At 47.2% G+C, this 16,196-nt stretch overlaps 1 protein-coding gene across 4 annotated transcripts in view; it reads right to left on the bottom strand.

Moving 5' to 3' along the window:
* Positions 1–16,196, bottom strand: part of COL27A1 (collagen type XXVII alpha 1 chain) — a 189,185-nt gene that overhangs the window by 117,557 nt on the left and 55,432 nt on the right. For all 4 annotated transcript variants that reach the window (XM_080401112.1, XM_080401113.1, XM_080401111.1 and 1 more), the window contains 4 exons: positions 15,809–15,862; positions 7,634–7,687; positions 2,489–2,542; positions 371–424 (listed from right to left, as the gene is read on the bottom strand). In XM_080401112.1, the coding sequence (XP_080257238.1) occupies positions 371–424; positions 2,489–2,542; positions 7,634–7,687; positions 15,809–15,862 (216 nt within the window). The remainder of the gene's footprint in view (positions 1–370; positions 425–2,488; positions 2,543–7,633; positions 7,688–15,808; positions 15,863–16,196) is intronic.

Raw genomic sequence — 16,196 nt, 5'->3', positions numbered from 1 at the left:
CAGCCTTTGAGTATTGATGCTGGTTGTAGACCCCTTTCGTTACCATATTGGCTGAACCAGACCTAACTTCAGCTTGCTGATGGAAAGCCAGTGCCAGGGGGCAGAGGGATGACGCAGTGCAGTGGGACATGGAATACAAAGAAGCAACAGAAATCTGGATCCAGAATTTCATTTCACACTCTTACATAATCTTGCTGGTACAATCTTTAGGCAGTTGCTTCAGCCTACATCCCAGTTTATACATCTGCGAAACAGGCATAAGACTTTTTTTGCTTGGTACTATGACTTAATTAAATCTTTAGGTAGAGTCAGAGGAGAAAATTTTAAAATAAAAGTACTGATCTAATTCACTAGAAAAGAATACTCTTACCTTTCTACCAGGTGGTCCAGGGAACCCAGTCAAACCAGGTAAGCCCACATCTCCCTGTAGGAAGCAAGCAAGTTTAATTAGTTTTCAGCAACATTTTCTCTATGACTAGCATACTGTTACTGAAATCATTTTGCTGCCGGTAGCACCCAAGTATTGATATTTCTAATTTCAATAACAACTCTTCAAAAACTGACTGGATAAGAAGCGTAGATTTAAACAACATCTCTATTAACAGGCTCATACAAAATAATAAACCCAACTAATTAATGGCAGCTGCTGCTAGAGTCCAGCTTTTTGCCAGCAGAATGAATGCTTTTTTTTGGGTCTTTTTTCTTTTTTTTTTCTCAATGATCTCATTCAGTCACATGCTTCATTTGCCTTTTGATAGGCATTTAAATTACCAAGGCACGAAAATTTTAGTTTCTAAATGCAATAAAAACAACAGGTACCTCCTGCCAAGTCCTGTGACTGTGCTCACACCACACTACTGCAACAGCCCAGCCCACAGCTCAGCTCAGATGGTGCTGAGAGTATCAGTGTTTAACCTGCCTGTGCGACGGGGACTGAACCTTTGCAGGCTGTGGGTGGGAGGGTTTTTCAGTGGCCTGTACTTTTGAAAAGGGATTGATTGCATTGCATCCCAGCTGGCATACCCAGATCATCACAGGAACGGGTAAGTGCGTTGCTGTGAGACCTCTCCAGCATCCAATCTGTTTGTACAAGCCCATTTTGGCCGCCTCTGATTAGGATCAAAAACCCCTTTGGAGTCTCTTAACACTGTGCTGTGCCTGCTTACTGAAAATGCGTTTGGAGTATCTGGCTTGAAAATTAGGCATCACTCCAAACTCCCGCTGGAAACTCCTTGTTTCTATTACTGCTAACAGGAATAAAGCCTTGTTAACATGAGCTAAAAGGGATGTGGATCTCTCCCTTGCTTACACTGAGCATGCTTGCAAGAAAACAGTTCCAGACTCTGCGGGTGGATGATTTCCGTGTGATGCCATGCCGATGTAGTGTACCAGACATTTCAAAAGGCATCTCGTGCTGTTAGGTTAAAAGCATCATTTCAGACTTAGCCTTCTCAATGTTTTCTAGCATCACCCTCCATCTTGCATTCATGTGGCTTGCTGTGTGTGCTTTGTGGAGGCATCTGATTTCAAATAAAGGGCCCAAGTTCTTCATGGCTGACACTTTCTATTAGCTGTGCATTTAGGGCAAGGCTTATGATGAAAGGAAGAGAACCAGGCTTCTTGCCCTGGACATGAGTTATGAAGTATTGTGCAAACACCACTGAAAGAACTAATTGAGGTAGATGTTGTGGAGTCCTGATTGCTCTGCTATTCATTTCTACACTTCTGTGAGGCCTTGTTGCTCCAGTAAAAATCGCTCAGCTGTGGAACAGCGAAAACAGGAGTCGTAACTTGTTGAAAAGAATTAGCAGAACTCTGATCCTTAACAACTGCTGAATCCAGAAACCAGATACACTTCCCAGTTGTGCGCTCTGTGTGGGTTTGAGTAGAGCTTGGGGGAGAGGACTCTGGTTATCACCCAGCAGGGTCCGTGCGCTGGCAGTGCCATGGCCCCAGCAGCCTCCCTTTCCCCACCGGTGGCACAGCGAGGCTGCTCGTCAGCAGCCATCAGCTGCGGGCTGCGCATGCGATGCGAGGCAAACCACTGCTTCTCAGCTCCTTGGCAAGAACATCCTTCCCTTTGCCTTCAAGGGGTTTATTACTTACACTGGGATTGCCTCTTTCTACAGATGCATGCCCAGAGCTGGCAACGTGGGGCTGGATCTCATATGTGCTTGTTTAAATACTCAGCTTAAGCAGCCACGTGCAAGCAGTAGCAGGGACTTAAGTTTGGGCTGCAGGTTGTGCGTAAAATGGATAAACACTTGGACAACAATAAGCTGTGGCGGCAGGCACGTCTGTGCACTGTGGTCAATACCTTAGTTAACTATTTAGCCCTGAATCTGGGGTCTACAGCTTTATTTTCAGTCCTAGGTCCACTTGAGTAGCTGTGATGCTTGTGGCTGCAGCATGGACTCCCTCCATGTGTTTGCACAGAGCTCAGAGCGCACGGGGGTCTTGATGCCTCTGCACTCGGGGCCAGTCTTACCTTCTGTCCATTGCGAGCTTTTCCAGGCGACAGCCCAGGATCACCTTTCTGGCCCTGAAACGGAAAACTTCAATTAATGACATAATCCAAGGACCCAGACCATAGGTGTTGTTCTGCTTCCACCGAGCCCCCAAATCAGGAAAACATTTTGCTTATCTCCACCTCGCCCCAACATCCCAAATGTATTGAAGTCCCCAGGTATAGCTGTTTTGCTGGGGGTGATTTCAGTGAGTGATTGCGGCTGCTGAAGTGTTGAGTTTTAAATACCATTTGACAGTATTAAATTGACTAAAGAAAGGATAACTGGAAGAAGGCAATGTCAGGACTTTTGATGCTTATTAGACAGGACAGCTGCGATTTCTTCCTTGTCTGCAACTACCATCGCAAAAATAATTACCAAGCCTATTACTGTGGCTAAACCATCCTTCTTAACAACTTGCTAGATGCTGTTGCTTTTTAAACTGTGGGGAACGGATGAAACTGCAGAGAAAGTTACACTAATTAGGCACTACCAACAGCCAGGAGCAATTGTGAGGCTTTCAGGCTGGCAGAAAGAGAGAGGCACACTTTATCTTAAGTGGCTGTATTCTTGGCTGTATTCTTTATTTTTCTTTTTAAGAACTGTGATGACAGAAATTACAACTTAAGACTGTGATCTTCTGACAAACACAGGCTGGAATTTCAGCAGTGTTTGAACACCTAATTCAGGCAAAATCCTTTGAAAATACCAGTCCAAATTCTTAAAAGGTGGAAAGGTAATGTGTGCACCTAACAGGGTGAGAGATAGAAGAAGGAAAAATTAGAAGACGTTTGAAGCATGCCAGATTCTTTTGGCAGGGGAGAGGTAAGGCTTAGCACACAAAGAAGCTTAGGTCTTCTGGCACAGCTAGGGCACAGGTATCCCAGTATCAGCCACTGGCTATTTAACACCCCTGGGATCATAAATAAGTCACAACATCTGTGTGCCACATCAGCAGCACAGGATTCAAGTCCGACCGCCTAGCACAGGCCAGGTATGAGGGCTAATTACTGGCTGTCAAGTGAAGTGCTTGGAGGGAAGGTGAGACCCTACAAAGGAGTAATAGTATTTATTAACTGGCATTTCTCATTAGCAGCACAAAGGTCTAGTTATAGCTAGCTGAGCAGCTTTTCCATGTAGCCTCACTGCGACTACATTCAACACGTACTTCCCACCTTGCACAGAGTGTAAATCTCCCCTTCTCCTCCTCCTCCACCAGCCACCACAAGCTGCAGGGTTCAGGGAGTGAGACTACTTGGCTATGGACTGTAGGGAGCACTGCTGATTCAAGGCAGATGTATCTGCACAAGTTCTGAATGAAGGCAGCCTGGTTTCCAAACAGTAAATGAAGTCATGCAGATAATCTTGCTTTGCATGCAGCTGTTATCAGGGCAATTCTCCCACTCTCTGAACTTCAGAGCAGTCAGTGGGTACTACGACTGCTTGGAACAGATCAGTGCAGTCCTCAGGATACAGGGTGTTAATTTCTACTCCGCAAAATTAATTTTTCTACTCTGCAGCAGATAGACACCCACCACTCTCCCTAAATCCTGCCATGTGCTCAACGCAATGACTTTGAGCCACATGAAGGAATACAAGCCTCTTGCGTTTTTCCCTGGGAAGCTCCAGATCACATTAGCAAAGGCTGCGCTTTGCATCACGGTTCTGTGTTCAACGCTGCCGAGACCATCACACAGGTGGAGAAGTCAGCCACAAGCAGAATCACACGTCCCTAAGATTAATCAGCAAGACAACATCAGGGCTAGAGAGAAGGGATGCCTGGATGTGAGGGCTGGAATTGTGGATTAATTGCCCAACTCTTCTCACACAGCAATCACAACACGGGAATTAGTCTAAGCCGTGCTCATCACTAAGCCACAGCACCTTGCCCGCAAGCTTATCTCTCATCCCAACTGACTGAGCACACTGCTTCCTTTTTGTAAAGGAAAAAACTGTTTTCTCTTTTTTCCCTACCTGAGAGAAGTCTAGAACTGTGCAATTTAAACACCTCAGCTTTAGAATCCCAGTAATAGTATTTTAAACATTGGTGAGCCAAACTGATGAGCTATCTTGGAACCAAACCACTCACTAAAAAGAAAATTCAGTTTTTCCTAGTGCTATAACAAGAGCAGCTAACTACGCAAACCATACTGACGCCTGACGCCAAAAGCCTCCAGATGAGAGATGCAAACCCAACTCTTGTAATGGCTTTCGAAAACACACCCTGACAGCTAACCCTCCTCCCAAGCCCGAAGTCTATTAGGCCATTCTCAGAGCTATGTCTACTTGTTAACAAAACCGCCCCTCCTGCCCGCTGCAGCAGCTTCAGGTCGCACAGCCAACCACAAATCTAGCCCAGCATATGTCTACAGCCATTTGAGAGGTTATCTGCTATAATCAATCTCTGCTAACTAGACATAAGAGCAATTTTGGAACTGCCAAGGACAACAAACAGAATGCAAAAAGCGGGAAAAAGCCCCCTTTAAGCTGTTGCACATGAATTGATGAGAAAAGCACCATGGGCTGAATTCTCAGGTGGCACGAGTGGGTGTAACACGCCGCTGAAGTCAGCAGAACCATGCCCAAGCAGATCAGCGGGGTTTGGCTCAACAGCTACATGCAGTTCTGTGCAGAAGATCAGCTTCCCAAGTACAAGCAAGTACCAGTGCTCAGCTCCAGCGATGAGAATAAGGCGGACTCTGCATGGGATAGATTCAGAAACGCAGCAGCCCGACAGCCCGACACTGGTGCTCCCCAGCGCGGTGCAAGCAGACAAGGGATGTGCACAAACACGCACAGCTGCAGTGCCACATCACGCACAGCCCCGTACACAGCTGATCGCCTGATCTCATGAGTGCTCTGTTAATGCAGCTGATAAAAATTATGCTCCTGGGTTACTTCCTAAGTGACAATGACTTGGCATTAGTCATTGTTTCCAAGCTGTATCTATCTGGGAAACTTCAGTTCCTTTGCTTGGATTGCTTGTTTTTTCCATGGCATTAACTGCTATCTAGGGAAGACGTAGCCCAGCAGCCACCCGAAGGCTCTCAGCAAGAGAAGTTCTATCTGGGGCTGCTCTGCCCTGTCACCCAGGCTGAGCTTTCACAAGCCCATGATTTCAGCAGTGGGCTGGGTCTACGAAGAAGCTATCAGGACCCAGACACAGGCTCGTCAAGCCTGGTGAAGGGTAGAGGCATTTAAAACATAAGGGGGTGAAACATAACTTTTTTTTGTGTGCAAAGTCCATCGTCTGGGACTGGTGTAACACCAGAGAAATGAAGGCAAGGAGGGAAGTCAAAACTCTGGGATCTGATACACACCTTCAAAAAAAAAAGTGCTTCTTATGCAAAGATCCTGCAGTCATGGCTTACCAGACTCCCTGCTCGAGATGAAGTTATGTTCAGGCCTGGGCTGAGCTACAGATCTCACATCTCATTGCAGACTTAATACTTCTTTTGATGAAGCATCATGTAGAACAACCTAATGCTGCAAATGGTGGCTGGACAAAATTAAGATATATTGCACAGACTGATGACACCAGATCTCTGCTGCAGCCTATTACAGCTATCTATCCACTGAGGGCTTCCTGCTGCCAGACTGTGTATCAGGATGGAGGAAAAATGCTTACAGGAAGTTTTTATTTCTAGTAGGAGACCAACTGAATACAACTTTACAGCCAAATGATGATTTCTGACAAGGCATTAGGCTAAAACTGTTTTTTTTTAAAAAAAAATGTTACAGCATAGAACATAGTTTGACTCTACGGATTGGACCAGGCTGAATTTGCAGGACTGGAAGTTAGATAAAAGAACTTTGATTTGACTTATAAAACTCAACAAGTGTGATCTGGAAGTCATTGATGGAGAATAAATGCAGAACACTAAGATGTAGAACTTTTACAGCCTCACTTTTCAGGCCATATAACTGCACTTCAGAATTTAAAACAGCTGCTGTTCACCAGCATGTCTCCAGTGCCTAATTTTTAATCACGTAGAGGCAGCATGCCAAGTTTCCAGAATCTTTTTCCCAGAGCATCAATAGTGTTCATAACATCTCTGCCTACTCATGAGATCATGAAAAGAAAGGCTCTTGCTTGTACCTTTCTCTACATTTGGCCGAGACATCCCACAGCTTCCTTGGTAGCAAAAACCTCTCTGAAGCATCACAAGCATTGCCTTTCGAAACAACTGTTCTTCAGCCCCTGGTAGGTGTTATAAAATAGAAACCTATGTCTGTGTAAACAATGACACCAAAACAATCCAAACCAGTTTCCCAGGAACTTCACAGTCTATAGGTAACACAATGCCTTACACACAGGAATGAGCTGGGAATTAAAACGTCTTTCTGAAGGGTTTTGCAGCACGCTGGATTAGCTCCCCTCTGGAGCCACGTCTGTGCCGAGGGCTCAGGCGGAGGGAGGAGGTCTGGCTGCGGGGGGTGACTCCCCCCTTGCACGGCCCCAGCTGCCGCTGGCTGCAGCACCCCGGGGAAGCAGGCGTAAGGAGAAAGGACAGACCACACGGCCCTGGCACTGCGCGGGGAGGTGCGAGAGACCTATCGGAGAGATGAGGACTTCTAGAAGGAAGCAACGGGATCAGTTTGGGAGGGCTGATGGAGGTCAGGGTTCCCAGAAATGCTGCAGAGGGAAGGAAAGGCGAGGGAGTTGCAGGAGGAGGAGGAAGGCAGGGGAAGCCGCCGGGTGCTGCCAGCTCCCCCAGTGCTATCGGGACCCAACGGTGGAGAACCAGGCTGCCAAACCCAGAGAAGAGAAATGAGAAAGCCAAGAAATCCAGATCTGGTGAGGCTCTGGAGTAGTAGGATTCCACTGCCCTCATCTCAACATACTTTTCTCCCTAGCACAGGTATAGCTGAAGCAGGATCTTAATTAGGTAGTCTTTGAAATTAGGGAGACCCGAGAACCGAGGCGCACAGCGGGGTCTCGCACAAGCACAGGAAAAGTGTTTGGCTGTGCCGCTGCAGCGCCCGCGTGCGAGCGGAGGGGAGGGGAGAAATGGCTTCAGCTACTCAACATTTCGTATGGAGCAGGATAAAAGCCAAGGTGGACGCCACCCAGGGCGCCCTCTGAGATGGGAAGGCAAAATCCCCTCGTGCCGATTCATACTTACTTTCAGGCCTGGGGGGCCAGGTGAGCCAGGGTTTCCGTGGGGACCTGGGGGACCCTAAAAAACACAACAAACACAAAACAGAGTCAAAAGGAGTCGGTAGCATCTGCGTTAGCCCTGGGAGCGGTAGAGCCTCCGGTGGCGCCGTGGCCAGCGCCAGCAGCCTGTGCCTTGGCAGGGACACAGCTCCAACGGAGCCTCCTTCGCGCCTTCGGAGCGGTGAGACTCGGCTGCCAGCGCCCACCTGCCGTAACGGAGGGGGATGTGTGTCTGTCACCGTGAGACTGTCAGGACAACGAGAGAATTTGGGTACACCAAATACTGCACAACCAGGAACAGAAACTGCCGGGGGGTGCAGGGAGTCACAGCCCTGCACAGAGCCCCAGCAGAAGGAGGTGGAGGCGGGCAGAGGGGAGCAGAAGCGCGTGGGGGTGCTAACAATTTTTCTGGCCAAAACAGAAGAGAACAGAAGTAATTACTAATGGGAAATTCTTCAGCTATTTGGAATGAACTCATTTCCCCCACAAGGCAACCAGATTTTTGCCTTTAGAGGTTAGGAGAATGGATGGCCAGACAGTAAAGCAGGGGGAGCAGAAGTAAGTCCCTGTTTAAACCATTTAAATCTGTATTTTGCATAGGTCTCACAAGCCAACGGCACTGTCAGAGTACCTACCTCACATCACACAGAGCAGTATCTCCTTTTACATCGTATTTTGAAAGCACCCTGCATATTTTCCGAAGACTATTTAAGGAGTTATCTGGAATAAGCAGCTACGAATAGTTTATCCTAGGATTGTACACAGCACAGAAGATCCGTTAACCTTTCAGGCAGAAGTAATAACAATTCTAAGTCCTCTTGAACACGTTCCTGGGAGATGAAACAACCTGGAGATCCAATTCCAAGGGCTCCTGTTCTGCCAAGGCTCTATGTGAGCTTTACACCACCACGAGGAGCACTTCAACGTACCTTCTAGTGAGGAGGAGTACAGGCTAGGGGATAAAAAGCTACTCACACACTTTCTCGGTAAGCTGTAGTATTTCTGATGAGCATTTCAGCACACGTGGGGCCAAAATCTTCAGGGTTTGATTCCCAAGGAAAATCACTGCAGTTAAAGACATGACTGCCATCCAAGTTCAGTGCCCTTGCTCTCTTTTGAGAGAACATCAGTGCACTGATGTCTAGTCAGTTTTATTTTTACTGCACTGTATTATAAAATGATGGCTTTTTTTATTTAGCTATTGTATCTTGTGGCATAGACAGCTGTCGAGTGCTCAGTGCTATTTTACAACACACGCTGCTCTGCTGTAAGAGGCTGTTCAATTAAAAGGCTGAGGATGAACTTCTCAAATGGCATCTTTTACCCAAATAAATCTTGTGTCCCATTCTTAAATTCCTTCAAAAATTTCATCCTGAACCCAAATATATTTATTGCCCCATTCTTAATTTCCTTCCAAATTTCCAGCCAGAAATTCTCCAATAGTTTAGCCTGTCTGTGAATTTCCAATGAAACTGAAACAATTTTAATTAAAATTAAGGCATTTGAGTATCAGCTTGCCATTAAAAAAAAATACAGCTGCTGTAACCAGAGTAACTGAGCGCTGAGCAGTCTTAAATAAATCCATCTTCCCAGCGAACTACGGCATCATCCGTTCAGCTCATCGGGTGGGTCACTGAAACAGGGACTTAATGTGCTGCTTAAGGTAATTCAACAAATCTGTGGTAGCAAAAGCGCTTCGACCCAAGTCTTCCAAGTCTCAGATACATATGAAACTTAATATTAATCAGAACAGTAACGTCTCTATAAAAGATGAGTTCCTAAAAAGCTCTTACACGTAAGCAATAATCTAGGTAGCTCTGAACAGGGTTCATAAATTCAGACTGCTGCTAGATATGAAGAGGGAATTCAGCTGCTATTCAGCTTTGGAGTCGGGCAGCTTGGCTCAAAGCCCATTTCAGCACAGTTAGTTGAAATCCACGCTCCACCATAGCCTGGGGCAGGCTTAAAACAGTGTCAGACAGGGGGGAGCAGCACGGTTTAGTGTGACTCCTAGCTGAAAATGAGTTTCTAGGAGGAAACCTGGAGCGTAGGAAGCTCAGCTCCCGATCAAGAGCTCCTGGATAAGCAACTAATCACACCTCCAGCAAAATTTAATGCAGTCTCTTCCGGAGCTAAACCAAAGCACAGCATCAAAATTATAAAATGCCTTAAGCAAAAGGATGGAAGAAGGGAGGAAGAATCTAGTCCCTGTATCCAGTGATAAAACACGTGACTATGAAAAACACAGGCTCTTGACATAAGATGGGGGGGCCCCTACCACTGAACTCGATGGGACTTACAGCCTGTAACTCAGGCAAAGGCAGGTCAGAGAGCCATCCTGTTCCAGACCAGCGTGCTCTTATCCCAGGGAGAAGTGGCCACGTCCTGCTGATGAAGTGACAGCGGTAAGTCCAGTCCGCCGCACAAGAAACTGCTGTAACCCAGTCTGGGGCTTGTGCTAGACATTTTAAACTGCTCTCCTAACCGTAGGGAGAAAAGGGCGTAGTCTGGCAGTAGACCTAAAAATGGTAAAAAAACCCCAACCTGATCTTGATGTGTTCCAACATGGTTAGTCCTGAATCTGTGATTACACCCACATTCTTGGCAGAGTAGAAAGATGCGGTGTGGTACAGTTGGATGGGCTGAGTAACAGAAGGTACAGGACAGCATCCGCCTCAGGAGCTGTTAGCAATAGAAAATCTGAACAGGCAGGCCTTACAAATTAATGCACACACCAATCTGCAAACCCCCAAAACAGTCATCATGCCCCTAGGCTACCCACCCCTGTTTTATTAACCCAAGCCAATGTTCATTCCTCTTCTGCTACTGCACCCAGCAGAATCACCCATCTCCAAACAATGCTCCCAGAAACAGCTCTCTCTTTGTGGAGAAGCAATTCAAGAGTTAATTGCTTTGTAGTTCTATAGGTAATCGCTATATTTTACCCATGCCATCCTGATCTAATTCAGTTTCCCACTCCTATCTAGAAATTAGAATTCTCCTGAACATATTTATGATCAATACCTTAGTATTGCTGATCTTTTCTATGCAGAGGATGGGACAACGCTGAGGCCACTAACTAAAACCATCCCACAGCATGTATTACTCTTTGCACGTGAGCCTGCTTTCCCACCCGCTTTGGCTCCCTCACAATTGCTGAAACAATCCGATCTAGCGGCAAGCAGACTTGCATCTGAAATCTTCCAAGCCTTGCACCAGAAATTCATGGAAAATTCTACCATGGGACAGCAGTAGCCCGAGGCTCTGTGGCACAGAGACCAGAACAATCCCTGAGTGTGTTCTCCAAGTGGGGGGAGGGGGGGGGGGGGGCTTCCCAAAGGTGAGGGGTTCGTAATCTCCCTGGAATGTCTTTTACGTGAGCGATGCTACTCCAGAACTACACTATGCCATCCAGTTCATCTCAGTGACGTGCCTGGAGATGGGACCCTGCTCACAGAAGCGCTTTTATGAGTAATGGTCACAGCTCTCAAAAATTAACAAAAGTGTAACTGTGCAGAGCTCCCCCCATCCCTCCAGCATTCACAGGGAGGGGGAAAAAAAAATCCTCCAAACTCCTGCTAAATGTTAGAAAGCTTCAGTCAGAGGAATGACCACTCATTCAAAACTCATTGTGTCTTGGGGTTTCACTGTGTAAAGCAACTTTTTCTGCTTCTGACCTACAGAACCCACTCTGACCTCTGGCTTGCTGAGAAATGAGCTAAATATGTGAAGTGAAGCCAAACAAACTGTTTCTTTAAACACTTCTTTTCAGAAATTGGAAAATCTTCCTAATGGAATGAGGATACCGGGGAACCTCTACAGCTGACTAAGTTCTTGCTTGTTTTAGGAGGGAAGCCCTGCATTTTGAAGGAAAGGGAGATTTTATGCAGCCACAGACCAAATGTAACAGGGACATGTTACACCGGGACCCTGCAATCTTTCAAGCTGCTAAGGTTCACAGGAGGATGGGAAGAGCATCCCAAAGCATCAGGGAGCGCATACACATTCTCTTTACCCATCCATGTGGATCCCTCCTGTATGGTAGCAGAGAGGTTAAATAAAACAAGAGCAATTGCAGCATGCCAGGCTCTTTACTCCCAGTTCTGCCACTGACCTGTTTTGCACGGACATGGGTAAAACACAGCCCTTGTACCTGAGTTTGCTCACCTGTTCAGAGAGGGAGATCGATTTCCAGTGGGACCTGGCTTCCTAAATTATTTAAGTGTTTTGGAAAGTTTGACCATAACTCTTTTCTTGCTGTCCTGGGAGCAAAGCCAACAACCAGACTGTCACGAATAAGCTTGCTGTCTCCTTCACGTAGGAGGGGAGCAGATAACCAGGATTTATCCAGCACTTGTCTGGAAGGCAGCACGTAAGACCAAGTATCACGGTTCACGGTACTTTTCTGCAGCCCTGATTAAATCGTGAGGAGCCTGCTGCTCTAACCATACCGCTGAGGACTGGAATGAGTCACAACTTGCGATCGACATAGATGTGCTGGCAAAAGCCCCTCACACAGCCAGTGTGGGAGCGAAGCTCACTGATTCCTGGGTGAGGCAGGAGTAGGCTACAATGGCACAGAAGTTATTGCTCCACCGGGAGCCCTTTGGTGACCATTACTTGTAGAGCTATGTTAGCACAGCTCTGCTAGCAAAACCCAGCCTCAGTCACAGCCTCCCCAGTAAACCTCCGTGTTTGAAGAAATGCAAAGGTCATCTGCAGAAATGAAGCACAACACACGTCGCTTGCACGTTGCTTGCTCTGCTCGAGTTGCTGTGCTTGCACCCAAGTGCCACCACTCACGCACACAGCCACGGAAGAGCGGTCCCACTACATGCCCAGCAAAGTGCTTTCACATCACGTAAAGCTGGGGAAAGCCTTCACTGCTAAATCTGCCTTTCCCCTGAGAGGCACCTCAGATCTTACACAGACACTTGTGAAGGCACACGGCACATTTATTTGAGGAGAAGTGGTGTGGACAGATCTCTTGCTTATGCCTCAAATTCTTTAATGCAGACATAAAAGCCACAAACAATTGCGGGTGGATAGGGACAGAGAGAAAACCTTCCTGTCAGGCATGCCTGACCAACACAGCAACACCTACATAGGTTTGCTGAGCTCCTGAGCAAGTGTTATTAGCCGTCATTTCCAGTCATCAGAACCGCAACACTTCTACTCCTTTCCCTGGGAGTCCCTTAGGTAATAATGAGAAGGAGAAACACCCAGCTTTCACTTGTTATATATCTCTGCCTTCGTAGTTGCAGAGTGGAGCACAGGTATAGTCTGAATCTGTCTCAATGGGTCCCTGATGCTGTGTGATAGGGTGTAAAATTAATTCCATGCTCCTAAAATGGGGTTTGGCTTTTAAACTAAACCTGAGAAATTACCATTTTCAAGATGACTGCCCAATATCCACTTAGCTACCCCACCGCAGGTTGCACTGGAACACCGAAATGCACCCTGAACACAACCTCTTTCATGCTGCTACAAAGACGAGCGTTTGTTACTGCCAACCAGGTAGCATTGCTTACACGGAAGAGCAACATTCCAGCTGCACAGGCCAGCCTCACGGTACTCACCTGCTGGAAACAAGGGGACAGAACCACGGGATGAGCCAACTTTTCTTACAAACTGTCACTGACCACCATCCCACCCTCAAAGCAAAAGCTAATCAGAGCTTTTGATTTACCCTGATCAATCTGGGAGGAGAAAGGGGGAAACCCCCCAGAGATTACACAGAATTCAAAGGAGTGGAAACGCTGCGCTACATCAGCAAGAGAGCAACTTTACGGCCTCACAGCTACGGAAGGTCATGAGTCAAATGCTGCTGCTATATTTTCAAATGAGCCAAGTAATTGCATAAGCATTAATAACGCAGAAATTATGCAAGCTACAAAGGCCATTACGGCTCACGCTTTAGGCCATAAACTGCATTGGTGACAAGAAAAAAATCCTTCCTTCCCCCTGGCATTGGCACTGCGAAGTTGCATGCAATACCCACCCCCCCTCAGGAGCTCCAGTTCTGGGCTAGAGCCTCATGGGACACCTCATGGGTTACCCATGGGCTGGGCTGGTGTAAGAACTCTGCAGCTGCTTTGTTTGAGATCAGGTTAGGCAGAGGTAGAACGTAACCTCTGCAGTGTTGCACGTTTAATTTTAAGTGGCTCATGCACAAGAAAAGCAGAAGATGCAATAATTCCCCTAAGCCTGTCTTAGTTTCTGGCAGCTCCTCTTCTTTGCAATGAAATCCTTAAACCCCAAAGAACCACAAGAAAAAAAATAAAATACTAGAAGCAGCACGTTGCAAAGTCAAAACAATGTATGCACAGAGCAGTTCTGTCTCCAGTACTCAGGCCAGACATTTGCAGAGTGACCCTTTTGCCCCCTCCCAAAATTAGCACAGCCTCTTTGCAGAGGTCTGAGCCAAGCCAGGCTCAGCTGTGCCGAGCACTTGCTAACTGGGAACTCTTTCCTGGGCCGATTCTCAGCACCTCTGGCAGGGACTGGACTCAGAAATCCTCTGTTGCTTATTGTCTTTCAGAGGTTCATCTTAAATATAGGATGGAGCAGGCCACAGCTGGGGAATAACAGAAATTCTGACACTGCTTCCACAACGCTTTTTTTCTTCAGAAAAACTCAGGTTTTGGTAGGCAGTAGAATTCAGATGTAGAGCTGAAATTTGGTCACTCACACAGCAGGCAGGGTATGCAGCTGCGGTCTCCAGACACCACAGGATTGCAAGAAGTAACACCAAACACCTCCTGGGAGTAATGAGCTGGGGCAAGAACAAACTTTCAGCCTTAATGGGGACTCGCTAAGAACTGCAAGCTCCAGACAGCCTGCTGATGTGGTTGCTGCTCAGGTATTTGTAAACAGAGGGCATCAGGGTTGTATGACCAGTCGTACTGATGTTTCACTAAAGAACGTATCTAACGGGGGGCAGATTGTTCTGTCTGTAAAACACAAAAGCCTGGTGCTGTCGAAGACCTTACACTTACAGCCCGAGTCAGTGTTCGGGACTGTTGACATCCATCCCAGGCTGCAGGGCACCCTGCAGACCCCCTGGATCTCACTGTTGTAGAAAGGAGGTGCGTTTATCTTTCCTGGTTACTGCAAGATCTCACAGGATTGTAACAAGTGTCCTCAGGGAATGCACAGCCTTCTAGCTCTGAGCCTCTTGGTTGTTCTTTAAAGACATTACATGGGGTTGAGTTTTAGCCAAGTATGTGTGAGGAAATCTCCCTCTGCTGCCAGGCCAGGATGCTGCCTGGATCACGGATCCAAATATTCCCTTCTTCCAGCCTCAGACACTTGCATCTTTTGACTCCCAACCCACATCAGTTCAGTGCTCAGGAAATGGGCTCCATGACTGCACCTTGTGGGACAGCACCATGCTACCATGAAAACGGTGCCAACACTGACCGTATCCAGGTCAGGCACGTTGCCCAGCTTTGGGAGGCTGCTCCTGCAGCTAGGCCAGTGCAGGAAGCTTTTCCCACAGCTCACTGCAGCACTCAGCACCAGATGTTTCCTTGGTATAGCACTCAGCGTTCAAAGATCTGCATCAGAATTTAACGTGGGGAGGAAGAAATTCAGGAATTTGCAATGGACCTCGTAGAACAGCTAGGAGGTTTTGCTCCAGATCTTGAAAAGGAGTCAGAGAGCAGGTCTCAGTCTGGGCAACAGAAGAGCTCATCCTTGTGTTTGAGTCCTTGGTCCTAGATCATGGTCCCATGTGAAGGCATACTGCCAGTGAAGGACCTTGAAGAAAGCGATTTGGGAAGCTGGGGAGAGCGAAGGACAGAACAAAAAGCAAGCAAAACTAATATTCAGCACTGGGCTTGCAAGAAGGAACGGATATCGGAAATAAAATGAGACAGACAGAGCTCATACTTCTGACAGCCACTGGGAAACATTCATCCCCAGCCTTTCCTGGTGCCAAACAGCGCAGGGACGCTGCAAATCACTGGTGTGGCCTCCTGAAAACCTTTAACGGGGAATGAGAGAAAGGAGGCTGGCCAGACCTCAACAGTGGGGCTTGCAGTGATCGTAAGTCAGCCACAGGAACATACGACAGCCCTTGGAACAGCAGGGCAGGCAGACGCAAGCACAAATGGATAGAAACTTTTAAATCACTTACTCGGGAGCCTCTCTTGCCAGGTGGTCCTGGTAAGCCCGGCAGACCCGGTGGACCCTAGAAAAATAAAATCAAGTATTAATGACAGTTGTATAACAGGATGGTGCTCCTGGCAGTTTCAGAGAGACCCATAACACGACCATCTGGAGAAGACCTGAGGACAAGGGCCAGTTATAACACCATAGCCAGAATTTCCCTCCAACTCACACTATTACTAGAAAGGGATAAAAAGCCATGCACAATAACACCTGCAGAAGTGTGTATTTCCACAGAGAGGGAGCGTTCACGTCTTTCTGCTGTGGACAGCATTCCTGTGATCACAGCTGTGTTTCATGCCTTCACTTCTCCCGGACCCGTGCTGTAACACAGGGTAACACAACTGTCTCTCCGC

The sequence above is a fragment of the Falco punctatus genome (genome assembly GCF_963210335.1).
Source record: "Falco punctatus genome assembly, chromosome: 9".
In the NCBI taxonomy this organism is placed as follows: Eukaryota; Metazoa; Chordata; class Aves; order Falconiformes; family Falconidae; genus Falco; species Falco punctatus.
This window is presented reverse-complemented; position numbering and strand designations above follow the sequence as displayed.